The 26,969-nt window shown below is 44.2% G+C and overlaps 2 protein-coding genes across 2 annotated transcripts; one reads left to right on the forward strand and one right to left on the reverse strand.

Moving 5' to 3' along the window:
* The first annotated feature begins 114 nt into the window (after positions 1–114).
* LOC106608890 (actin-related protein 2) lies at positions 115–9,903 on the forward strand. Its single transcript, XM_014207086.3, has 9 exons — positions 115–337; positions 6,204–6,314; positions 6,581–6,739; positions 6,986–7,115; positions 7,312–7,448; positions 7,721–7,870; positions 8,163–8,308; positions 8,772–8,904; positions 9,125–9,903. Exons 1-9 carry the CDS (start codon positions 290–292, stop codon positions 9,293–9,295), a joined length of 1,185 nt encoding a protein of 394 aa, XP_014062561.1. The 5' UTR covers positions 115–289; the 3' UTR covers positions 9,296–9,903.
* A 1,437-nt stretch (positions 9,904–11,340) lies between these two features.
* rin1b (Ras and Rab interactor 1b) lies at positions 11,341–23,762 on the reverse strand. Its single transcript, XM_045721773.2, has 12 exons — positions 23,631–23,762; positions 22,960–23,074; positions 22,579–22,651; positions 22,289–22,380; positions 21,797–22,008; positions 21,180–21,500; positions 20,655–20,992; positions 20,197–20,420; positions 18,370–18,681; positions 18,051–18,182; positions 17,311–17,486; positions 11,341–11,983 (listed from the first exon to the last, which is right to left on the reverse strand). The coding sequence occupies exons 1-12, from the start codon at positions 23,760–23,762 to the stop codon at positions 11,660–11,662; spliced, it is 2,451 nt and encodes an 816-aa protein (XP_045577729.1). The 3' UTR covers positions 11,341–11,659.
* Between the last annotated feature and the right edge of the window lie 3,207 nt (positions 23,763–26,969).

Consider the following 26,969-nt stretch of genomic DNA (forward strand, 5'->3'; position numbering starts at 1 on the left):
TGACCAACAATTAGACAGTGAGATTGACACATAGCCTACCTGTTGACCTACGCCAATTCCCGCCCCCTTGTCTTTTCTCCTGCCCACACTAGTCTCGACCCCGCCCACACTTCACGTTATTGAAGGAAGAAGAATTTGTTGCAGTCCCTCGTATTTTCCATTTCGCAAAAATCTTTCCCCGTGTGTTTAGAAAGAAATGAAGTGTTGCTTAATTGGACTAGCCCGCCTGCGTTGAGAGCCCCGACCGCAGGGAATATATAGAGGTACCTTCACTCAGCATCAGTGGAACATGGACAGCGAGGGCAGAAAAGTTGTCGTCTGTGACAATGGCACAGGGGTGAGTGAATATGTCGACAAAACGTTGTTTTAATTACTTTAATTGTTTTATCACTACCCCACCGAGTAAAACAATTATAATATTGAATGTTGATTTAGGATTTGGGAATTAATTATGAGTGTATGCATAATTGAAATTTAACAACCTGCAAGAAGCAATGTAGGTGTGTGACGCTATATCTTAATCAATTGTATTTGTCCCTTTGGCTAGTTGACCCTGATTCCCCCCCCCCCCAAAAAAATAAACATGTCAGCTAACAATTTTCAGATTGGTAAATTGTCTAGCCAGTTATCTTAACTTGTAGTAATCATGGCCGAATCCTGACCGGGCACTCAGGGCACGTGCCCAGGGGCCCAGACCTCCAGGGAGCCCTCACTGATTTTGTTAGTCACTCTCACTCAGATATCATTAATATGGAATAAGTCATGGAAAAATGTGTAGAATTGCAGGAAATTTGCTGTAAAACTGCAAACATTTCTCTCCGCACCATGGCAAATTAGGTAGAATGGCAGGAAATTAGCTTTAAAAATGACCAAAAAGTATCTTGGTAGGATTGCAGGAAATTTGTTATGAAATTGAAATAAATTATCTCTCTCCGTCCATGGCAATATGTGTAGCACTGCAGAAAACGTACTTTAAAACAGAAAAAATGTATCTGGTAAATAAGTAGAATTACATGAAGTCTGTTATACAGTTGCAACCATATCTCACCAAAATGCTGTGTTGTGTGTTGATAACAGCACAGTTTCTAATATCCTGCTACAAAGTTGCAACATTTAATTCAGAAATGTGGTTTCAGAGAGTCACTTAAAAAAAGTATGATGTTGTAGAAACCTATGTAGAATGCTGTTCTCTGCGCAGGTAGTAGGTTGGGGTGTGGGTCTGTTATGAGTGCACATCTGTCTGGACTTGTCACAGCCGACTCCTCTTATTCACACAAACTGCCATACATGGTGGTGATGTGTTGGAGTGAGCTGTTATTGGAGGGGAAGCGGGAAAGGAACACAACCCAATCATTTCTGAGATAATTCTCAATTCCTCATGCTTCTTGCTTCTTGAGTTCATCTGCAAGAAACAAATGGATATTGAAAGACCCTTTAAACTTCATGTCCTGCAGAAGTACAACATAGATTTATGAGCTACAAGAGTTTACTTGCCCAGCCTCCACACTTGCGGCTGGTGCTAGTGATTGGAATAGAGGTCTAGGTGGGACTGATTTCTTAATCCCGCTCCCGCCCGCAACCGCAGTTTTTAATGCTGCACCCGCCCACTCTCTCTGGCTTTATGTCCGACTCCCACCTGCTCCCGCAAGAACTGGCCCCGAACCCAACCTAAGTCGCGCAATGTTATTTTAGGTGTGTGACGCAGCTCGTTTGGCAGCTATTGTCTCAGCAATTTTGCGCCCTATAGGCAATAAACAAATGCGCAGAAATAATCTAAGAAATAGGTTAGATTAAATTACCTGAGCTTTTCACGTGGCCCGTTATATTCGGCAATCGATCGGTTTTACTGGGCTATATAAACCAGTAGGCTAGACGTACAGTAGTTTGACGAGAGCATAGTTGGAGAGAGAGCGGACACTTGCACTTTCTTTGAGATACGATTTTCAGACAGAGACAGATATTGGTGATCAATAGGCCTTTTTATTCCATGTCATTGTAGTAAACTATAGCCAAATCATATTTAGAAATTTAGTTTATTTGTATTTATCTGGCCCGTGCTTCTCCGCCCAGGCATATAGCCTACTCTATTTAATTGAGACAATACGGCAGCTGATCTCGCATGTCCAAGAGGATATGTAAGGCTACTGAACTTTTTCTTGGTTTTGCATATACGATATAGCCTACTTTTTAGGAGTGGGACTATTTGTAGGTAGAGACAAATAAATGGGTAATTAATATTTAGCCTATTGAAAAGGAAAAGGCGCGACGCTCATTGTCACGCCCTGACCATAGAGAGCCCTCGGGGTTCTCTATGGTGTTTTAGGTCAGGGTGTGACTAGGGAGGTTTCTAAGTATTATATTTCTATGTTGGTGTGTGTGTATGGTTCCCAATTAGAGGCAGCTGATAATCGTCGCCTCTAATCATACTTAGTGTGTCCTTTTTCCCACCTGCTATGTGTGATATTGTTTTGTAGGAGTGTCTATGCGCGCTAAGTATTTCACGATCGTTAAATCTTTGTTGTTTTGGAAGTATCACTATTAATAAAATGTGTAACTCTACTCACGCTGCGCCTTGGTCCAGTTATTTATACGACGGTCGTGACAGAATATCCCACCATAACAGGACCAAGTAGCGTGCCCAAGAGGTGAAGGAGAGTTGGACATGGGAAGAGATACTAGGTGGATGCGAGACCCTTCCTTGGCGGGAGTCGCCGAGGAGTAAAGGAGGACAGCGACGACGCTGGGGTCAATGGAGCAGTTTGAGGAAGGATATCGGAGAGAGATGTTGGCTAGGAGTATGCTGCAGCGCAGGCGTTTTGAGGAGAGTGTCATCAGTCCGGTGCAACCTGTGCCGGCTCCACGCACCAGGCCTCCAGTGCGCCTTCCCAGCCCGGTAAGTCCTGTGCCGGCTCCCTGCACTCGTCCACCAGTGCGTGTGTACAGTCCGGAGTCTCCAGCGACGGTCTACAGCCCGGAACCTCCGGCAACGGTTCACAGTCCAGAGCTTCCAGCGACGGTTCACAGTTCAGAGCCTCCAGTGACAGTCCACGGTCCGGAGCTTCCAGTGACGGTCCACGGTCCGGAGTTTCCAGTGACGGTCCACGGTCCGGAGCTTCCAGTGACGGTCCACGGCCCGGAGCTTCCTGCGCTGATGCCATGGCATGAGCCTTCCACTGCGCCGGTACTGTCTCGCCCTGACCATAGAGAGCCCTCGGGGTTCTCTATGGTGTTTTAGGTCAGGGCGTGACTAGGGACGTTTCTAAGTATTATATTTCTATGTTGGTGTGTGTGTATGGTTCCCAATTAGAGGCAGCTGATAATCGTTACCTCTAATTGGGGATCATACTTAGTGTGTCCTTTTTCCCACCTGCTATGTGGGATATTGTTTTGTATTAGTGCCTATGTGCGCTAAGTATTTCACGATCGTTAAATCTTTGTTGTTTTGGAAGTTTCACTATTAATAAAATGTGTAACTCTACTCAAGCTGCGCCATGGTCCAATTATTTATACGACTGTCGTGACAGGTATGTGCAGGTTGCGCCTTTTCCTTTTCAGTTCCCTGTAGCTCAGTTGGTAGAGCATGGTGTTAGCAACGCCAGGGTTGTGGGTTATATATGTATGCATTCACTACTGTAAGTCGCTCTGGATAAAAGCGTCTGGTAAATGTAATGTCAGATTTTTGGACTGCACCGCGAATCACGTTTGTTAGGCGCCCTCCAAATCTGCATAGAAACAATATGCCCATTTTCACACCTGAGATGTGTTTTCATCAAATTAACTTGTTGCATATAAAAGGCTGTGAGTGATGTAGTGCACATAAAAATAACTTTTGCCGTTAAATTGCCAGGTACCGAATAAAAATTCAAAGTTAAATGGGTTTCTATCATATTTTCCCAAAATGTTGCGTTATAACTACATTTTTGTATTGGCACGTGCGCTCTAGCCAACAATTTGCATATAGCCTACAGTGCAGGTATAGGCTACATTATTATATTATTATAGACAAAAGACCGATACTTTTTATTTGTCAAACGGCAGCCAAGCATCGATCATTATATCAACAGAGTGCAAGACGATGAGTTTATCTGAAGTTTATGATAATTTACATCTGTAGCCTAATAAACTGCATGCTTTCCCTAGTCGCAGTGGGAGGACCACACAACATGTCATCGCGTGACTCCAAGTTTACGTCGATATGATGGTTATTATATCAATATTTGCGCATTAAAAGCGTTTCCTCCGTCATTTATTGCATAATACATTTTACTGACACAAAACGTCCCCATCATGTCTAGCATATTGTGTTTAGTCGACATTTGAAAAGTTTACTGACAAATTAGCAGTTTCCATTTTACTCACATAAAAAGGTTGAATGGAAACCTGGTTAGAGACATGGTTGTTGAATTCGTTAATTTTCAGTCCTGTGGCCTTCACCAAGTGAGTTCCTAGTCAAGTGTTGTCATTATAATTCAACTCTTTATGACCATACATTACATATCTCATAAGGCCTTATTTTTAGGCCTAGTGTTACCTTAATACAGTGGCCTGAAACTGATGGTTTACAGGCCACATCAGGCCTGCAAGTATGGTTGCAAAATTCCAGTAACTTTCCCAAAATTCCCAGATTTAAAAAAAGTGCTGGTTGAAGGATTTCCAAGGAATCTTCAAACCCGGATTACTAGATAACCTGAGAAATGTAACAGAATTTTGCAACACTACCTACAAGTCAGATTAGACTGGCTTGGAAAGTGATGTGTGATTCCTATTGGAATCTAGCCATAGTTAGGAAATTCAACAGACATTTTTATTCACCTGCAACCATAATGAGTTCCAGATTTAGGAACAGTGTGAGAAGACTACCTAAGCCATTTAAACTGGAACAACCAAATCTAACTAAATGACTGGATTGGTTTAGAAAAAGTAAAGTTATTTATCTTTGTGTAGCATAAGATTAATCAATCAATCAATCACCCAATGTTACTTTCAGTTTTGAACATCAGCTTCAAAAAGCTGAAAATACAATATTTTTGGTTATGGAAATTATATTTCACAGCGGTTTAGATGGTACAATGATTCTCTACACTACACTTGCTTGTTTTGTCACATAAACTGAAATTCGGCGAACTATAAACATTTTAGCAACCAGGAAATGGCAGAGCAATTTCTGCATAGTGCTTCTTTTAAAAAATGTAGTTCACGTGACTTCTCATTTAGTTTTGAGTCAGTAGCACAAATATTTTAAGTAATAATGACTTCATTGACTTTGAGTTCAACGTACTACAAGTATTTGAGTAAAAAAGGCCATGGGCTTTACAGGGTAGGCAGGCTACTGTATTTAATTGAGACCCCACATATAGGCACACTTGATCTCGCATGTCCAACTAGGAGATGAGAGGTAGGCTACTGAACTTGAAGCTGCGAATGCTGAGAGTTTGTGAATAATGCGACAGAGGTGTTTCTAATACAATATTTCTGACCGTCTGCAGCATGAAAAATGCGGACCGCGCTGCAGTGGAAACCAAAATGTGACCACAGAGAATGTCACTCATGCTAAACTTCTACAAAATATTTTCAGTTCAACTTTAAAGGCTGATGTGTCAAACAACTGTATCAAGTCAGCAATAACAACAGTGTAAAATGTATATTGAAATAGTAAATTCTACATTCTATTGCTGTCTATTTACCTGTGTGCTTACAACACATACAAAACATCCTGTTGTTCTTATAGTAACTTACTGACAGCCAGTTACCAGTAAGTTACTGTAAAAATGGTACTGTATGTTACCGTAAATTCCAAAGAGTTTCTTTGGTACCTTTTGTACCGTTTTTTACAGTAATTTACAGGTAACTGGCTGCCGATAAGTTACCATAAGAACAACATGATGTTTTGTGTGTATTGTAAGCACAGAGGTAAATAGACAGCAATAGAAGGTAAAATGTACTATTTCAAGATGCATTTTACACTGTTGTTATTGCTGACTTGATACAGTTGTTCGACACATCAGCCTTTAAAGTTGAACTGAAAATATTTTGCAGAAGTTTAGCATGAGTGACATTCTCTGGTCACATTTTGGTTTCCACTCAATGCACAAAAATGTATGACTTTTTCAGCAGACTGGTATTTCCTTAACCTCTCATGTTGAAAGTGTATTGAACGTGTAAGCTACCAACCTCATGTTTCTTTCATATTGGTTTCCATGCAGTTTGTCAAGTGTGGCTTCGCTGGCTCCAACTTCCCCGAGCACATCTTCCCTGCGTTGGTGGGTCGACCCGTCATTCGTTCAAACACCAAGGTCGGAAACATCGAGATTAAGGTGAGGTTAATTAAGGAGACAGTTGACTTCCAGCCTGAAGATAAACACTGACTCTTATGTGTCAAGGGAAAAGTTACTGTCCAAACATGATTGCTCCTCAGTTGAGCATATTCTCCTTTGATTGTACATGACTGTAAACTCCCTCTCTGACAATCACAATATAGAGGTAATATCTCGAAGTGCCATGTCTGTAGCCTCTGTATATTTCGGAATAATCAAAGAAATCCAAACCAACTCCCCTGGTGACCCCCCAAACCTCAACCTAGGACTTGATGGTGGGTGACGAGGCCAGTGAGTGTCGCTCCATGCTGGAGGTGTCCTACCCCATGGACAACGGCATCGTGCGCTCCTGGGAAGACATGCTTCACCTGTGGGACTACACCTTTGGCCCTGGGCGCCTCAATATCAGCCCCCCAGACTGCAAGGTCAGTTATTGTATATAGGTTAGTTTAATTGAGGTAAAATACAAATAAATTGCAAGAGAGACCTAGGTAATGAAGTGCATTTAGTCTGTTAAACTTCCAATGTTTTTTTCTAGACTATTACGTTTTAGACATTCCATAAAACGTTAGGATTGCGTCTTTAAGTTAAAAAACAGTTTTTACATTCCTCTGCCATCTGTGTATGTTGTGACGTTGTGTGGGGATCAATAAAGTTCAATTTGATTCAAGGTGCTGCTGACGGAACCGCCCATGAACCCCACTAAGAACCGGGAGAAGATTGCCGAGGTCATGTTCGAGACCTACCAGTTCCACGGCATCTATGTGGCCATCCAGGCTGTTCTCACACTCTATGCCCAGGGTAAGGGGAGATTAGACCCAAAGACATGGCTCTCCCTGTTATATATACTGTAAATAAGAACATACTATAGTGTAATGCCTAGACTTTAGCTCAACAGGATAAAACATTCTTGTGGGGGCGCAGGTTCGAACCCAGTCGGTCACCATCATACCGTCTGTTACGTGACACTGTGTGTCCTGCCCTGTCCTGTCTCCAGGGTTGCTAACGGGTGTGGTTGTGGATTCGGGTGACGGTGTGACCCACATCTGTCCCGTGTACGAGGGCTTCTCTCTCCCCCATCTCACGCGCAGGCTGGACATCGCAGGGCGTGACATCACACGCTACCTCATCAAGGTGTGTACGAGGGAGGCGTCCCTAGTGGCACCCTGTTCCCTATGCAGTACACTACTTAGGCTACCACCTGGGACGCATCCAAATGAACTTTAGCGGATATATGGCGACGTTAATTCTCTCCCTCGTGTCAATCATCATGCAAAACCTTTGCAAATATATAGCCTATAGGACTACACATTCATCATGAACTATTTTGTCATTTCAATTGCTTTCTGGGGATGAATATAAAAGACTCCTTTGTTTTTTTCCCCCACCTCTGACCTATCTCTCAGCTGCTGTTGCTGCGCGGCTACGTCTTCAACCAGTCGGCGGACTTTGAGACGGTCCGCATGATGAAGGAGGAACTATGCTACGTGGGATACAACATAGAACAGGAGCAGAGACTGGCCACAGAGACCACCGTGCTAGTGGAGTCATACATGGTACTGTAGCTAACCCTATCCACACATGTCAATTGGAGCGAATGCTTATGAATGTGAACAATGCTCTTTTAGCTTGGGTAGCAATCTGTTTCGCTGTTAACAAATGGACTGTGGCAAGGCAACGACGTAGCAAAGTTGCAGAACTCAGAAACAATCTGACACCCAGGATAACCTCGTATAAATCTCTCTACCCCACGCCCATAGCTACTGTAAATCAGTGACATAAAATACTTCAGAAAATAAGAGGTATGAATTCGTAATTATTCACTAACTCTCTCTCTCTTTGTTCTAGCTCCCTGATGGTCGTCAGGTGATGGTGGGAGGGGAGCGGTTCGGGGCCCCTGAGGCCCTCTTCCAGCCCCACCTCATCAACGTAGAGGGAGCCGGTGTGGCAGAGCTGCTGTTCAACACCATCCAGGCTGCTGACATAGATCTCAGGTCAGCGATACGCCACCCTGCTGCTGGTCTCCATATGGTTTAATGGCTGGACATAACGCCGCTCGCTAGCTTTGTCTCATACTGTATGTGTTGTCGCAAACCTTTCTATTGTGTGTTTTAATGTCGCACAAGTATGGGAGGAGGCTAGGCTTTAGCGTCAGGTCAGCTATACGGTACAATACACTGTTGGCCCATGCTAAAGTTAGAGATCTGCACAATAGTCGTTACATAGTTGTAATACATATATGTTTACACACATTATATATTTTCGTTACATACGATCGTGTAGGTTATTGTAGTTGTTTGGTAGCTGTATTAAATGTATAATATAAGCCATAATATTATACATCTATAGCTAGATGACCTCAATCTCCCTCAACCACCCGTTAAATGAATAAGAACTGTTCGCACGCGTTATGGTTTATGTCTGATTCCATGTTGTATGTGCCTCTCCCTCCGGAAGGTCTGACTTCTACAAGCACATTGTGCTGTCTGGAGGCACCACCATGTACCCCGGCCTTCCCTCCAGACTGGAGAGAGAGATCAAACAGCTCTACCTGGAGAGGGTGCTGCAGGGGGACACTGAGAAGCTCTCTGTAAGCACACACATATACATGCACGGACGCTTGCACACACAGACACACAGACACAGACACAGACACACACACACACACACACACACACACACACACACACACACACACACACACACACTACATTAAGTAAACCTGTGCAAATGTTGTGTTCCTTCATTTTAGTTTACCATATGTTTTTCGACCCACTCCCTTTCCCCGTTCCTTTCCTCCCTCTGTACAGAAGTTTAAGATCCGCATTGAGGACCCTCCACGGCGTAAACACATGGTGTTCATGGGTGGAGCAGTGCTGGCCAACATCATGAAGGACAAGGAGTCCTTCTGGCTGAGCCGGGCTGAGTACCTGGAGAAAGGCCTAAGGGTTTTGGACAAACTGGGAGGAGGCGTGAGATAAAGGTGAAATAGGGGTTAGGTAGGGTCTCACACACACGTTCACACACAGGGTCTGGGGGTTCCGGACAAACCGGGGCGCGGCAATAGATAGAAGTCCTCGGTCGTATTGACTTGGCACAAACGGAAGAAAACGGTGTGCTCTAATGAACACGACACTGGATAAAATGAGGGCCGGGGTCAGCTAGACTTAATACAAAACAAAGAGTATATGATACTGTGTTAAAAACTGTGATTCTGTAATAGAGAAATGATAATGCTTTCCTGTATGCATAGGGGCCAACCATAAGCTCTGATTAGAAATCTCTGTTATAAGTCTGTTATAGGAAGCATGACATAGAATAGCATTTTCCTCTTCGTAACGATCAACTTTCCAAGATGTTTTCATTGTCAAATTGACATATCGTATTGCATACAACACAACAATTACACAGTAAAATTACACAATAGAATTGTACAATTGTAATGTTTCACATTTTTACCATTTTAATTCTCACTGTGTCAAATTGAACCCTTTTGATGTAGTTTGTCATGTTGTTTCAAATGCATATGAAAATAAATACAACAGACTTGAATCTAAATGCCAAATTGAATAAAGTTCATGTTATGGTCTTTGACGACTGAATTGCCCTTCAGTATTGGACTATATCTTTGTGTCTTTAAAGAATGTTAGTTGTCACATATTCTCTGTCACCAATCATTTGTGTAAATACAGTTGGAAAAATAGCCATATTTGTTTATTCTGACAGTGTAGAGAATATGACTAGTCAAAGATTTTGTGACCGTTGTGGTTTGAGGTTGCCAGAATCTGTCTGATATATAATAGTAATTAGCTGTCTCCCAGTTCTGACTTGTAACATCCCCTCTGCATTATAACTCCATCGTGATATTACTGTACATACTTTAGGCAGCAAACACTGATAAACAAAGAATACATCATGTAACAGCACTATGAACAGATATTGCAATTTTATTGCGATTTTGTAATTCTGGACAAAATACAGCAATGAGTTATACATGAAAAGAAATAGTGAATGCCATAATGTTGCATTTTTCAACACAATCAACACATGCATCACTTACGAAACCTGCAGGTTCTTTACATAAAATTAAAACAGCATGCAATAGTCTTCAGAGAATGTGTCGTTGTTCGTCTTTAAATGAACCGTCGTCCAATGAAAACTTTCATTAAGTAAAATATTTCACTCTCATAAACAAACTTGTGATTCATATTAAATATAACTATTCCACATTTTAAACAATTATTGTAATAATACATTATCATAAGTGTTTTTTGAAAATATTAACATTGAGTTGAACAGTCAGTTGACAAAGATGATCTGCAGCAGGAGTCACCATGGTGACTTAGGTGACTTTACATTCAACCAATCATGGTCCCATTTTTATTGGCCGTTGTCACAGATTGTCTTTTCTCTGAGAAGCTCCTTTTTTCATGGAATGTTATAGCAGTTCTATAGAAACAGTAATTGGAAGTAAAACAGAAAAAAAGGTATTCTGACAAATATGTCCCTTTCTTATCGTAAAGTGAAATTCAGTTGGCAAAACAAGGAAATATTGTGCCATTTAACAAAAGTCCTCATACATGTTGTCTATTTGTAAAGTTTAGAATATTTCCCCCCACCCTGTCAACTGTCGACAATATGTGACGAGAGATGGCAGGATCAACATCAACAGTACCTCAGAATCACAAAATGGCGTTTGCTTGTATTGGCTCTTATTTACTCCTATATCCGTAACACTGTAAATAAGTCAAAAGAACCACGTCCACCTTACGTTAAAGTAAAGATTATCCTTTAAGCTCCACACATTCCTATGTGTATGACTTTACTTTCTTAACTTTGGTATTGAGGTTTGGTCTTGTAAAAAATATTTATGTTGCTTGTACAGTAACAATACTTCCAAAGCTAGTGGTTTAGCCCCCCCACCCCAACCCTCAATAACAGGGTTCCGAACATAGACATAGAATTCATTCTAATTCTATGGTTCCAACCAGGGCGCAGCAGACTGATGCACAGAAGTGATGTGAATAATAGACTACCAACCTCCCCTTTATCTAAGGCTGTATCAAGTGACACCCTATTCTCCATATAGTGCACTACATTTGGCACCATATTCCCCATATAGTGCACTACTTTCAACAAACATGTAGTGCAGTGCGCTACCTTTAAACCTCCACTATGGAATAGGGTGCCATTTGAGACTTGCCCCTTAGTCTTTAGTGTGGGCTGTAGTTATGACAACACGTCCAAGACACAACACAGCTTTTTTAATCAATCAACCAATCGAAAAACGCTGAGATCCGAGAAGTACCCTTCCCTCTCTTCCTCTTCCTCTCGCCTTCCCGCAATCACTCCTCACACACAGACTCCCCCAGGTCCACAGCTCCCCCTCTGGTCAGCCGCCGCATCTTGCTGAAGTCGTGGTCCGTGCGGAGGTAGGAGAGAGAGGGGCCTCCCTCGCTGTGGCTGGCCAGGTCCTTAGGCTGTGCCTGGGTGGGAAGGGTCCTCATCTCCCCCCCGGACCTCCAGTAGAGGGTGTAGTCCTGGGGCTCGGAGACGGCGAAGGTGGAGGCACAGAGCTGGGCCAGGGCCTCGCTGCTCTCGCCGGCTCTCCACTGCAGCGTCCGCACAGCACTGCGCTCGCCGTCCTGGAACAGTACCCGAACGCACCTCTGCACACACACACACACACACACACACACACACACACACACACACACAGAGAAACACACACACGCACACACAGGCAGAAACACACACACATAGAAGCATACACACACATACATACGATCACCCCCCCACACACACAAAAACACGCACACACACAAAATAAGTTACAAAATGTATAATCTTATTAACTCACATAAGCAGCCTTTATAACACAGCCCTCCGAGACCACACAAAGCTCAGAGAGGTTCAAAATAACAGATCATCTTCCATTCATTTGAACCAAGCTAACTAATTCAATACGGTACACAGTACATAATACACACAGCCTCAATTGGAAAATGTTCATTAACACAGCTTTACATACTCTAGGCTATATACCATAAATCCTCATTCCTCAAAATAAATCAATACCAACCACTCTCAAATAGCCTAGAGTGCATACAGTCTTCACAGTTTTTTCAACAGTATTCATAGACATGTATAGTCCTCATATTCTAACAAATTCTCTACTTTTATATCTTTATGTTAAAACACACCCACTTTAAAACGCACACACTGTAAACATACATTTAACCAGCTCCATTAAGTCATTCCGTCCCTTCATCTTAACAAAAATAATCCATACACTTGCACATAACTAGTATACATGAAAGTACAATAATATACATCTCCACTAAATGTGAATACAGCGTACCATAATACACATAACACTGTCTGAATGTACAGTACTGTTCAAATGTATTACATAATTGGAGAGCCACCTACAGTACCAGTGCCATATAGCGCACACGCACACACACACACACACACACGCACACACACGCACACGATACAGCCCCAGCAACAACTTTCCCATTACCCACTATTATAACCACGTCATTAAACAACATTAAAAAGCAGCAACTTACAGAGTCACTGAGCTCCTCACCGTCCGTGTGCATATTGTGTTTGCTCTCTTCAGTGGGTTGCTGCTGCTCAGTAAATTTCATGTTATCTGACCGCCCACTTCTTCATAGCACTTAGCTAGCTCACTGATCTCCCTCAGTGCCAGTACTGCAAATCTGTTGGCGGGTGTGCGTGTGTGTTATAGCCATTTGAATAGAGTGAGCAGCCCACGTGACTGAATAGCTAACCACAGTATTTGTACCATTTCATATGGTGAATGGTGGTCATCATTTGTGGACGCTTCATATACTAGGAGAATGGTGTGTCTGTGTGTGTGTTAGAACTAGCAGCTATTTGAAGGGAGTGAGCATACTACACGTCACTAATCAGCGATCCACTGTACTGTGTTAACTGGTGAATGGTCGTCAGGATTTGGGGAATAACAAGCACGAGGAGGGTGCGCCTGTCTGGAGTGCTAGATGGGAGGAGTTTGTTCTTTTGGGACTATTCCATTGGTTCCATTGCACCAGGCATCACAATCCAGCACCGCTAACGTATTTGACGGAAAATGAATGCTATTTGAACCCAAATCTGGGTGACCAGAGGGAGAGCGGACATGCCGACTCTCCCGAGGGGAGAGTCTATTATTCACATCACTTCTGTGCATCGAAAAATGTCTTGGTGTCACAGGAAGTCCACTTTCTCTTTGTCTGTGTGGACACTTACAAGTGAAAGTGAATGAGAGAAATTGTGCAAATGAACAAAGTTGTGATGCATGCTTTTCTGAAGGAAGAGCAGCTTGTGTACACGGAGCAGGTGTGAGAAGAACGGAGGAGAAAAAAAACGCTAATAGGAAGCACAGGGAAACAATGGCAACTGTACAGATAACTCATCCAAAGATCTGTGACTTCTGGCAGAAAGCTATTATAAAATTTTCTGAAGGCAAACATTTAGTATTGAATTCTATAGAACGCTCTAGATATAGAACACTATGGGCTCATCGGCTCCCTCTTTCTCCCGTTGTGCTGTTTACAAACAAACAAGTGACTGGCTCAACTGGACTTTAATGCAGGGAAACTTAAATCCGTTTGACCTAATTTCTACCAGCATGTTAAATGTGCAACAAGAGGTGAAAAAACTCTAGAGCACCTTTACTCCACACACAGAGACGTGTACAAAGCTCTCCCTTGCCCTCCATTTGGCAAATCTGACCATAATTCTATCCTCCTGATTCCTGCTTAGAAGCAAAAATTAAAGCACGACTGACTCGGTCAATAAAAAAGTGGTCAGATGAAGCAGATTCTAAGCTACAGGACTGTTTTGCTAGCATAGACTGGAATATATTTCCCGGGATTCTTCCGATGGCATTGAGGAGTACACCACATCAGTCACTGGCTTAATCAAAAAGTGCATCGATGACGTCATCCTCACAGTGACTGTACGTACATACCCCAACCAGAAGCCCTGGATTACAGGCAAAATCCGCACTGAGCTAAAGGGTAGAGCTGCCATTTTCAAGGAGCGGGACTCTAACCCAGAAGCTTATAAGAAATCCCTTTATGCCCTCCGAGGAACCATCAAACAGGCAAAGCATCAATACAGGACTAAGATTGAATCGTACTACACCGGCTCCAACACTCGTCGGATGTGTCAGGGCTTGCAAACTATAACAGACTACAAAGGGAAGCACAGCCGAGAGCTGCCCAGTGACACGAGCCTACCAGACGAGCTAAATTACTTCTATGCTCGCTTCGAGGTATGTAACACTGAAACATGCATGAGAGCATCAGCTGTTCCGGACGACTGTGTGATCACGCTCTCTGCAGCCGATGTGAGTAAGACCTTTAGACAGGTCAACAGTAACAAGGCCGCAGGGCCAGACGGATTACCAGGACATGTACCCCGAACATGCCCTGACCAACTGGCAAGTGTCTTCACTGACATTTTCAACCTCTCCCTGTCTGAGTCTGTAATATCAACATGTTTCAAGCAGACCACCATAGTCCCTGTGCCCAAGAACACTAAGGTAACCTGCCTAAATGACTACCGACCCGTAGCACTCACGTCTCTAGCCATGAAGTGCTTTGAAAGGCTGAAACCCTAGACCCACTCCAATTTGCATACTGCCCCAACAGATCCACAGATGATGCAATCTCTATTGCACTCCATTCTGCCCTTTCACACCTGGACAAAAGGAACACCTATGTGAGAATGCTATTGACTACAGCTCAGTGTTTAACACCATAGTGCCCTCAAAGCTCATCACTAAGCTAAGGACCCTGGGACTAAACACCTCCCTCTGCAACTGGATCCTGGACTTCCTGACAGGGCAACCCCCAGGTAGTAAGGGTAGGTAATAACACATCCGCCAAGCTGATCCTCAAAACGGGGTCCCTCCAGGGGTGCATGCTCAGTCCCCCCCTGTACTCCGTTCACTCATGACTGCACGGCCAGGCACGACTCCAACACCATCATTAAGTTTGCCGATGACACAACAGTGTCACCTGATCACCGACAACAATGATACAGCCTATAGGGGGAGGTCAGAGACGTGACCGTGTGGTGCAAGGACAACAACCTCTCCCTCAACATGATCAAGACAAAGGAGATGATTGTAGACTACAAGAAAAGGAGGACTGAGCACGCCACCATTCTCATCGACGGGGCTGTAGTGGAGCAAGTTGAAAGCTTCAAGTTCCTTGGCATCCAAATCACCAACAAACTAACATGGTCCAAGCACACCAAGACAATCGTAAAGAGGGCACGACAAAACCTATTCCCTCTCAGGATACTGAAAAGATTTGGTGTGGGTCCTCAGATCCTCAAAAGGTTCTACAGCTGAACCATCGAGAGCATCCTGACGGGTTGCATCACTGCCTAGTATGGCAACTGCTTGGCTTCCGACCGCAAGGTACTACAGAGGGTAGTACGTACGGCCCAGTACATCACTGGGGCCAAGCTTCCTGCCACCCAGGACCTCTATACCAGGCGGTGTCAGAGGAAGGCCCTAAAAATTGTCAAAGATCCCAGCCACCCTAGTCATAGACTGTTCTCTCTGCTACCGCACGGCAAGCGGTCTAGGTCCAAGAGGCTTCTAAACAGCTTATACCCCCAAGCCATAAGACTCCTGAACATCTAATGAAATGGCTACCCAGACTATTTGCATTGCCCCCTCTTTTACGCTGCTGCTACTCTCTGTTATTATCTATGAATAGTCACTTTAATAACTATACCTACATGTACATATTACCTAAATTACCTTGACTAACCGGTGCCCCCGCACATTGATTATGTACCGCTACCCCCTGTATTATGCCGCGCTATTGTTATTTTACTGCTGCTCTTTAATTAGATTTTTTTTTTGCCGTTTTTCTTAAAACTGCATTGTTGGTTAAGGGCTCGTAAGTAAGCATTTCACTGTAAGGTTGTATTCGGCGCATGTAACAAATACAATTAGATTTGTTCTGGGGAACTACGGTAATGTTAATAATGTAAAATAATGTAACAGATGAAATGAAGAACGCAATCTGCATTATCTCCTAATGTATTGCACAACTTGACTGCAAGTATTAACTTAAAATTAGCTGCAAATATTCACATATTTAAAAAACGTAAAGAAATAATTTAGACGGCTTTGAAAAACTATCTTGTGGCTTTTTCCAAGTACTCCTGTATACGGTATATACGGTATACCGCCAAAGCCTAGAGGCAATAATGCGTTAGCTAGCTAGCAGCTACCTCATGGCTAAGGCACGCTGTAGCTAGCACAGTGCTAGCCGGAGGGAACCACGTGGTGGCAGTTCGACTTCGTGTAGGTATTCTCCCACGACCGTAGAGCCGTGAGGCTAACCAGTCGGTCTAGTTAACACAAACAAGTAAACCAAGGTTAAACTAGACGAGAGAAGGGAGCTAGCAATATTACAGTGTTGCAGGTAGTGATGCTGGTGTGCTTAGCTTGCTTTCCAGCGAGCTAACCAGGTTAGCTTAAGCCTAGTGGGGTGAGCTAGCCCTTTGTTAGTGTGGTTAGTTAGCTTTCCAGCTAGCTAGCCAGGTTAGCTAATGTCTTGCGGTGTAGCTAGCTGTGTAACGTTAGCTACCACCGGAGACTGAGGAGTAGAAAATGTATTCTACTCGAAGCAAAACTTTCCTTACAGTCAGTACTCAACACAATCGACGGAAGCTGATCGTCCTATGTTCGGCAGCGTTAACCTTGCGATTCGCCTGAGAACAGTTCAGTAGGAAGACAGGGATCTAGTCGTGCTGAGGGTAGCGGTGGCGAGAATGACTAGCGGGCAGACATCCAAGAGATGTGATCCACTGAGACAATCCCATTGTGAGATATCGAAACAAGTATTTGAAATATAACTGTAAATTGCTTTGTGACAACTGCTGATGTGAAAAGGGATTCATAAAATAACATTGATTGATTGAAATAGTGTCTTACCTGGTTCTGTTGTCTCTCCTGGTGGCTCTTGGCTTCCAGGCTGCGTCTGCGGCCCCACTCCCTCAGCCCATCCTGTGCCTCACGAGTCAGACCTCCTGGGGGGACTTGGTCCCCCTCCGCCTCTGGGCTCTGGATCAGACACAGGCTGGCATAGACGCTGGTCAGGTAGTACCCACCTAGGAGACCGGGTGGGGCACAGAGCACAGCGAAATGTCAATACAGTGATTTTGAATGCCATCTAAATATCCATTCACCCACATATGTCTTCATTATCCCCCATGTTATTTTAAAGGTGGAGGGGTGTATGAGGGAAAGGGTTGTAGTGGGTGTAGTTCATAGTGGTACCCTCTCCTTTGGGGTAGAAGTAAGGTGTGTGGCAACACTTTATTTTAATGGTCTGTAAAAAACCTATATTAATTATTACTCCCACATTTATAAACCATTTACGTACTAATCAAAGTAAAGCATTTTTACAGTCCAAAATCTAAAGTGAGTGCTATTTAACCTTAACCCTTACCTAACCTTAAACCTAAATGGTGGGCAATCTTTTTGTTAATGCCTTATGAATGGTTTATAGTGAAGCGTTAAAATAAAGTGTAACCAGGTGTGTATTGTGGGGTGTAGTGTATAAAAGGGTGGAGTAAGTATGTAGTCTGTACCATCTCCCCTAGGGGTGTAGTTAGAGTTATAGGTGGATTGAAGGTGGACAGGGTGTAGGCTATAAAGGGTGTAGTGCGTACCCTCCCCAGTGAGCCAGGAGGGCTCCAGCAGCTCCATCATGTACTCCACCTCCAGTAGGATCTGAGGTGTGTTACACATCACTATCACATAGGACAGCGCCGGCAGGAAGTCCGCTGAGCTCACTTCCTGTCCTGGGAGCATGAAGAGGATGGCAAGACAGCTTTAACAGTTAATTGATTGATTATGACAGTGGATAACAGCTCCTAGTTTATAACAGCCACATCAATTGTGTTATTAAAATGTTTATATTTATAATAGATAATGACTCGCTTTAGCTACTTTATATTATTAAATCAAGCAAAGTTAAGGCCCACTCACCACCGTCGTGGAGGGCCCCCATGGCTTTCTGGACCGCCTTGCACATCTGCAGAAGCAGCAGCATCTTGTCTATGGGCGAGTGGGTGCGCTGCATGAGAGCCAGCTTCTGCCTCACCCTCTCCACGCCACGGGTGTCGGGCACGCCCACAAGCACCCCAAGGTGCTCCATCGCCCCCTCTTGGCAGTCCAGGAGACTGCAGGCCAGGCGCTGGGTGGAGCCGTCCTGTCTGTGGAGGGAGAGGAGGGCCTGGCCAAGCAGCACCCTCAGAGGCTTCAGCACACAGCCGAACATGGCCTTCTCCAGGGCTAAGTCTGCATGGGGGAACATACACACATACGTCGGTAGGCACGCACACACAGACGCATGCATGAGCATGCACAAACACACGCAAGTGCACATAGACGCACACACACACACACACACACACACACACACACACACACTAGCAGTTAAAGATTGAGGAAACACATTGTATAAAGTTACACTTTATTTCTGAGCACAAATTCTTATTTCAAACATCTCAAAGTACCAGTTATATATATATATATAATATATATCACACACATACCCCTACACACACCAACCACTTCTTTACAGAGGAAATTATTCTTCATTACTGAGGGACTGGGGGAAGTGGCTGTATACAGGCTTGCCTGACTAGGCTGACATTGTCCAACACACATAAAGCTAATCTCAGCTCTACATCAATACCCAGCCCCCGTCTTTCCTCGATCTCTTCCTCTATTCTTCTGTCTCCCTCCCTTTCTACCTTTCTGTTCCTCTCCCTCTCTCTCCCTCCCGAGCCACTGAGAATCGTGCTGCTCTTCAAGTGCGCGTGGGACTGTGATATCTTTTTATGATAAACGATGAGTGAGGAAAAAAATGCAAATGCCTCCACCGACGCAATGTGTGTGTGTGTGTGTGTGTGTGTGTGTGTCTGCGCAAATCGTAGCAACGGTGAACTAAAATCAGCAGAGTCTGCTCCGCTCTCTCCAAAAGCCTCAACACTCACTGCTCAACCAGGCAACAGTGTTAAGTCCCACTCCTTTACACCTGTGTGTACAAGGTAGTTGTTTTGGAATTGTTAGGTTATTACTTGTTAGGTATTACTGCATGCTCGGAACTAGAAGCACAAGCATTTCGCTACACTTGCATTAACACCTGCTAATCATGTGTATGTGACAAATAAATTTGATTTGATCACACACACACACACACACACACACACACACACACACACACACACACACACACACACACACACACACACACACACACACACACACACACACACACACACACACACACACACACACACACACACACACACCAACCATAGTCCCTCTCCCCCTGAAATCTCAATGAACATATCTCGTATCCATATCTCGTATCCAGCAACATACTCTTTGCCTGGCTCAATGTGATAGATGGGTTTCTCTGGCGTGGCTAGCAAAGCTTTTAAAATCCTAGTGACAATATGAACTCCACTGGATGAAGAGCTACCCCTACGCACTAGCATTGTGGTGATAATACCTTTTCACTAAAATCCTGTGGACAGTCTACTCACCGTCTCATCTAAAGCTAGTCCGTTGTTTCCATAGACAGAATTATCTCTCTGCCACTGTCTCCTCTGTGTAACGGTGGGTTTACTGTGCATTATAATATAGCCTGTAAATCCAATGGACAGTATCTAATTGACATGCTGCTTACATCTAATAACATTTGTGTTCTTGTCACCTATTATGTGACACCTCTGTACCTCTCTCAATCTCATGATTACCAAAGTAGTGGTTGGAACTTAAGACAACTAAAGTTGAAAAAGGTACCTTTCTCATTGTCAGGCACCAGGGTTTCTAGGGGGGGTGACAGCTCTCCGCTGTCCAGCAGGAAGCAATTGGCCTGGGACAGGAAGCGCCGCAGCCCCTGGAGAACCCCCACGGAGGTCGTCAATGAGAAAGACGATGATGGGGATGCAGCCTGCGCCAGGACCTCTCTCAGCTCCTCTCTCTGTCTCTGGATGAACTCCTGGACCAGGGAACCAAATGCAGACCTTCAGAGAGAGAGAGTTTATACCAAAAATGTTATGATGCATTTACACAAGGGTGCACAATTCCACCGCAGTTCTATCGACCAATATCACTGAATTTTCTGAAATGTTTACAATGCGACGTAAACGAATGTAAATAAATAGACAATTTGAATGCTCAAAGGCGCTAATATGGCGTCCAGACAATGTAAAAGTTGGCCTAAGTCTCTCTATATGTTTATATATGGCTCTGCCAACCTCCGATCCCTGGACAGCTCCTCCACCAGCCTGGCGAGCCTCTTCTCTGGAGCGAAGAAACACACAAACGCCGCACTCATCCTGTGCAGGCCTCCGTGGCCCCCCCGTGAGCGCACCATGGGCGGGCGGTGCTGGGGGTTGGGGTTTGGTTGTTTAAAGAACTGGTCCTCTGGTTCTGGTTCCTCTTCCTCCAGGCTGCTGAATGAGCTGCTGCTGTCCAGTTCGGCCAGAGAGGGGGCCGGGCGGCCCTCCAAGGCCAGGCACGCTACCTCGATGCTGGGCTCCTCTGGAGCAGGAAGGTCCTCCTCTACCTCCACCACCAGAGGTTCTGTTGGAGCCTGGGGAGAGATGGCGTCAAGGTCATATCTTCATACGATGCATCAATTTGTCAGTGTGATGAGTGTGTGAATGTAAGTTTCTGTCATTAAAGGAGAAAAAGAGAGTGAGACAAAAGAAAAGAGATAAAGGAAGTAAGGAGGAATATGGAAAGAAAGAGACAGAGAGAGACATATCTCATAAAGTTACCTTTACCGGTGGCGGTACATTTATTGGCACGAGATCCTCATCCTCTGCCGACGTCGGGGACAGTGCAGGGGTCCTCCTCAGGACGCCAGCCCCAGGATGGATCTTCCTGTGTGGGTTGGGACTGGGCTGGAGGGGGGTAGGCTGGAGCCTCTCCTGGTCCTGGGGGTCTTCTGGGACTGAGGAAGGGAACGACCCAGCCCCCCCACCACCAGACAGAGTCATGGAGCCCTCGGTGGAGACACGGACCCTCATACTGCGTTTGAAGCGGTGGCGTTTGTGTGATGCCACCTGGGTTGGCTGCTGTTGCTGTTGCTGCTGCTGCTGGGGGGGGGGGGGGGGGATCGAAGTTAGACATAACCACTGATTCAGGATCATATCTTTGTTCACTCTCCTAATGGTTATGGTTAGGATTGGTGCTAGGGGTAAACTGATCCTAGATCTGTGGTTAAAGGTAGACTCTGCAAGATGACAACATCCTAAACAATGGGATGGCTGGCTTGCCACTTACAGCCATTTTGTTGTCTATGAGTTTGAACTTCAAGCTGGAGTTAGGCAAGTAAACTGATTCAGGGTCAGAAATCATTTTCACCCCACCAATGGATATGTTTAGGAATTACCTCCACCTGTAGGAAGAGTGGGTTGATGAAGCAGAGAGACTCCTGTCTGCCGCAGGACAGCAGGTAACACAGGTCCTGGGACAGACCTGCCTTGACCTGGGTGGCACTGATGTGTGGAGCCTTGGTGGTGCTGGGTGGGGCTTTAATGATGGTGGGTGGAGCCTGCCGGTCCCCTGGTCCATTCTGGGTGTCAGACAGGGGACACCAGAACTCTGTTGGGATGTGGGGAAAACAAGAAGTAGAAAGATGCAGCCTGGTTCAGATTCTGGTACTGAATGTTTCCATAGTTTAGTGTTCAGAGGATATGTCAATGATTAACGCCATAAAGAGATTGATATTGAAGTGCTTTGAAGACCATATCCTACTGTGGTGGACCCAGTCCAGAAAACAAGCCCTAGACACTTGTGTAGATCTGAATGAATTGGATAGGTATATGTTTTATCCGCAGTCAAATGTAATGCTACGCTATAGATCCATTGAATGAATCCCTACCTAATCCCATATGAGAGATGGCCTCCAGCTTTCTGTGGGAAGAGGCCTGAGCAATGGCTTCTGGGAGCTCCAAAGGGAAAGGCAACACATCTCTGGAGACAACACACACACACATAGTTATTTAGGATCAATGATATGGTGGTTCCCAAGACATAGTGGGCTCCAACAGCATGTGGGTACTCTGTTTTGTAATGGGAGTGCCACTACAGAGTATAGTCTGTCGACAAAACAGACCAAATCAGTGGCAGTGTTATGGACAGGTACACGGGTGTAAAGGTAGTGCTAATCACCTGCTGATGCAGTAGAAGGCCACCAATCGGCAAAGGTCTGGGAAGCTGAGGGCGGAGCTCTCCAGGGCGAAGGCTGGTGATAGGACAGAGAGTTTAAAACGAATCACAGCTTTGTAACATCTGGCAGCATTCTTCATCGTTCATGTGTTTCATTGTTAGTTTAGAGGAGTGTTTCTTAACTCCAGTCCTTGAGTACCCTCAACAGTACACACGTTTACTGTGGCCACGGACAAGCACACCTGATTCAACTAATCATCCAGGCCTTGATGAGTTGAATCAGGTGCGTTTGTCCTGGGCTAAAATCAAAACGTGTGCTGTTGGAAGTACTTCAGGACCGGAGTTTAGTGTGTGTGTTGATTTTGATGTACACATGGTACTCACTTGAGTCCTCCTCACATATAAGACACTCCTTGACGGAGGACGCTGCTCTGTCAGCTGTCACTCTGACACACAACATCTTGCTCTGGCTGGAGCTGCATTTGCGCACCAGGAACGTCTACAGGGGCCATCCATAAACATTGGCAAAGAGAACAATCATTATGTACCTAATCAAAATGCCTTTATTTGTATGGCATGTTCAATGGAAACAAAGATTTTAAAACTCACAACGCGTTTCGGCTGCATGGCGTTACATTTTGTTCCCATTGAACACGCCACACAAATAAAGGCATTTTAATTAATTATATGAAGAGTGCCTTGGACCTCCTTTCTTTTTGTTGACCAATTTACGCTTTTGACCAATGAGAACCTTCTGTTTCCAAAGACCTACTATTGTGTACATTAGCAGCGCTTCCCTTCCTCCCTTTTTACTACAAATAAGGAGGTACCGTTAAACAAGTACTGTTGTAAATGTTTGATAAGGGCTGTCAATAGTAAGTAAGTCATGGCTAAAGTTGGATTTTATGAGGGTGCTTTGTGAACTGTACAGTAAGTTCCTGAGTATCTTGTATACTACTCCATTGGAAAGCTATACTAAATTGAACAGATGCAGTTCACCTGAGAGTGAGGGTTAGTTCATTAATTGATGGAATGATCTGATTGGCTCTCCTCACCCCGACAGGTTCTCTGAGCAAGATGTAGAGGGCGGAGTCAGCGTTGATTGACAGCTGCAGCCAGATAGGGTGTGTGTGGAGGAGGCGGTCCAACACACTGAAACTCCTCTGGGAGCCCAGGTCCCGCTGCATCTAAATAGAACACAGGAAGGGGTTTATTTATCTCTCTTGTTTTCCCCTCGCTCTCTCAAAACTGCAGGGTGGATGTCACAGTGGTGACATTGTGTGGGCTGCCGAAGAGCATTGCGAGCGTAGCAGCAGATGGTTGCCTTGGTTACCGAGGCCTACACATCCTACCAGGCATTCCCGCTCAGTAACAGCACCCCTCTCTTCCAACACGCGGAGACACACACACACACAACATGCGCAAGTGCACACAAACACAAAATACTTCCAACACAAACCCCTCCAGGAGTGCATGGAAACTACTGACAAGGTGAAGAGTCTTTGGTATATTTCTAGAAAGTATTGTGACTTTCCACCGTTGCAAGTGTATTTATACCCTTTGTTTTATTGGCAATTCCGCTCTACTGGAAAACACAACATCCTCATCCCTCGTATCCTAGAGAAAGGTGAGATGTAGTTCTGAACAGGAAGGAGACTTTCGGTTATTGTTTTCTTTTACGACTTGATGATGATAACATTAGTCATTATAGGAGTCGGCCACGTAGGGGAAATCACTTAGAAACAAGGAGGATAACACGTTCATGTTGTCTAATTACTACATCACAGCAGATTTAACACTTCAAAACCCTTCTCGTCCTTTTCTGCGAAAGATCAAATATTTTCCAGTACGAGTGTAAGCCTCATAATGCATTAAACGCCATTATCAGCCGGAGTCATAAATTGAGAAAACTCTCAGTCTCTATATTATCATTCAATCTGAAGGCGTCCATTCCCTGGTCTTTACAAACTGATTTAACATGGTAATATAGTTACACAAGCGACACACATCCTGTGTCCTCTATGACTAACATAAACAACCTCCCACCTCAAGTGAGTGCGCAGGGCAGTGTAGGGGTCAACCATACCACCCAAAGCAAGGCCGACACACACACACACATACACACACACACAACGCCAAAGGCGAGAGATAAACAATGCTGGTTACTTCCAGGTCCCACTTACATAAAACACAACACGGCCCCCCGCCCCTCCACACACACACGTAATGCCCAGTGAGGGAAAGAGGGAGCAAGGGAAGAGAGAAAGAGAGAAAGAAGGAGAGGCCCATATGCAATATCCTAAGTCTACTATTAGGATGTAATTGATTTGTGTTGTTTGTCATGCATTCTTACAGACTTGAAAAGGTAAGCATGTATTATGGTCTTAAAAGAAAAATCCACTCAAAAAACTATATATATATATTTTTTTGTTCATTAGTCCACTTAATATATTCCCAAAATGTTTTGCATGTCAGCAGTCAAGTGAGGTGGCACACAATTGGCCCATCATATGACGCAAAGTACATCGTCATGATGATGTGGCAAGTGACACTTTGCTCCTTGAAAATCCTTTATCTTGAAAACTTGACTGCTGACATGCAAAACATTTTGGGACTGTATAAAAAAATAGAAAAATATATATTTTTCCTTTAATAGGTCAACTACTGCCTCCCGAGCGGTGCAGCGGTCTAAGGCATCATTACAGAGCCGGGTTGGATCCCGGGCTGTGTCCTGGCCGGAAGACCCATGAGGTGGCGCACAATTGGCCCAGCGTCGTCCGGGTTAGGGGAGGGTTTGGCCGGCCGGGATGTCCTTGTCCCATCGCGCTCCAGCGACTCCTGGCGGGCCAGGCGCATGCACGCTGACACGGTCACCTGTTGTATGGTGTTTCCTCCAACACATTGGTGCGGCTGGCTTCCGGGTTAAGTGAGCAGTGTGTCAAGAAGCAGTGTGGCTTGGCTGGGTTGTGTTTCGGAGGACGCATGGCTCTCGACCTTCGCCTCTCCCGAGTCCGTATGGGAGTTGCAGCGATGGGACAAGACTAACTACCAATTGGATATCACGAAATTGGTGAGAAAAAGGGGTCAAATCAATAAATAATAATAATAATAAATAACAAACAAAAATATAAATAAATAAGGAAACTGTCCTTGAAAAACTAATTTTCGCATCGATATGAGTCAGAAACATTTATTCTAGTGTCAAAATTTACTACAAAGTGTAAATAGGATAATTTTGTCCAAAACTGTGGTAGCTATTGAGGCTACCTGCTACTTATTAAACAAAGTAAGTTAGCTAAATGTATTTAGAAAAGAGACACATAAACCCCTAATATATTTATCCGGCGCTGTTAATCACAATTTTAAATGTTCCCTAACTCCGCCTCCAACTGACAGAGCAGCAATTTACAATTTTCTTCAGATGAAGGAGAAGAACAGCTGTCACCACCCAAAATATTTCTCATGGATAATGGCATTTTATTTAATTATATAATCATAACATTTATTTAAAATATGTTTTTCCCCTAGCGGGTGACAGAGGAAGAAGATATTTTCCTCAACTGCCTACAAGCAAGAGTTTTCACCAAGCTAGCTAACACAGCTAGTTAGCTAGCTAGCTCCTTTAGCTTGCCACCACAATATACAGAGTGACTGACCAAGGTAAGAATTATTTTGGATATTAAAACTCTGAGTTAATATGTCATGTATGTGTTAGATATACAGTTGAAGTTGGAAGTTTACATACACTTAGGTTGGAGTCATTAAAACTTGTTTTTCAACCACTCCACAAATTTCTTGTCAACAAACTATAGTTTTGGCAAGTCGGTTAGGACATCTACTTTGTGCATGACACAAGCAATTTTTCCAACAATTGTTTACAGACAGATTATTTCACTGTATCACAATTCCAGTGGGTCAGAAGTTTACATACACGAAGTTGACTGTGCCTTTAAACAGCTTGGAAAATTCCAGAAAATTATGTCATGGCTTTAGAAGCTTCTGATAGGCTAATTGACATAATTTGAGTCAATTGGAGGTGTACCTGTGGATTTATTTCAAGGCCTACCTTCAAACTCAGTGCCTCTTTGCTTGACATCATGGGATAATCAAAAGAAATCAGCTAAGACTTCAGAAATTAATTGTAGACATCCACAAGTCTGGTTCATCCTTGGGAGCAATTTCCAAACGCCTGAAGGTACCATGTTCATCTGTACAAACAATAGTACGCAAGTATAAACACCATAGGACCACACAGCCGTCATAACGCTCAGGAAGGAGACGCATTCTGTCTCCTAGAGATGAACGTACTTAGGTGCGAGAAGTGTAAATCAATCCCAGAACAACAGAAAAGGACCGTGTGAAGATGCTGGAGGAAACAGGTACAAAAGTATCTA

This window comes from Salmo salar, chromosome 07, assembly GCF_965601325.2.
Source record: "Salmo salar chromosome 07, fSalSal1, whole genome shotgun sequence".
Classification (NCBI taxonomy): Eukaryota; Metazoa; Chordata; class Actinopteri; order Salmoniformes; family Salmonidae; genus Salmo; species Salmo salar.

Coding starts and splice junctions, on each gene's coding strand:
- LOC106608890 (XM_014207086.3), top strand. CDS start 290: ATGGACAGCGAGGGCAGAAAAGTTGTCGTCTGTGACAATGGCACAGGG. Junction 8,309..8,771: donor GCTGCTGACATAGATCTCAG/GTCAGCGATACG, acceptor TCCCTCCGGAAG/GTCTGACTTCTACAAGCACA. Junction 8,905..9,124: donor GGGACACTGAGAAGCTCTCT/GTAAGCACACAC, acceptor CCCTCTGTACAG/AAGTTTAAGATCCGCATTGA.
- rin1b (XM_045721773.2), bottom strand. CDS start 23,762: ATGCAGCGGGACCTGGGCTCCCAGAGGAGTTTCAGTGTGTTGGACCGC. Junction 22,381..22,578: donor GCCTTCTACTGCATCAGCAG/GTGATTAGCACT, acceptor TGTTGTCTCCAG/AGATGTGTTGCCTTTCCCTT. Junction 18,183..18,369: donor GGGGGCCCTCCACGACGGTG/GTGAGTGGGCCT, acceptor TCATGCTCCCAG/GACAGGAAGTGAGCTCAGCG.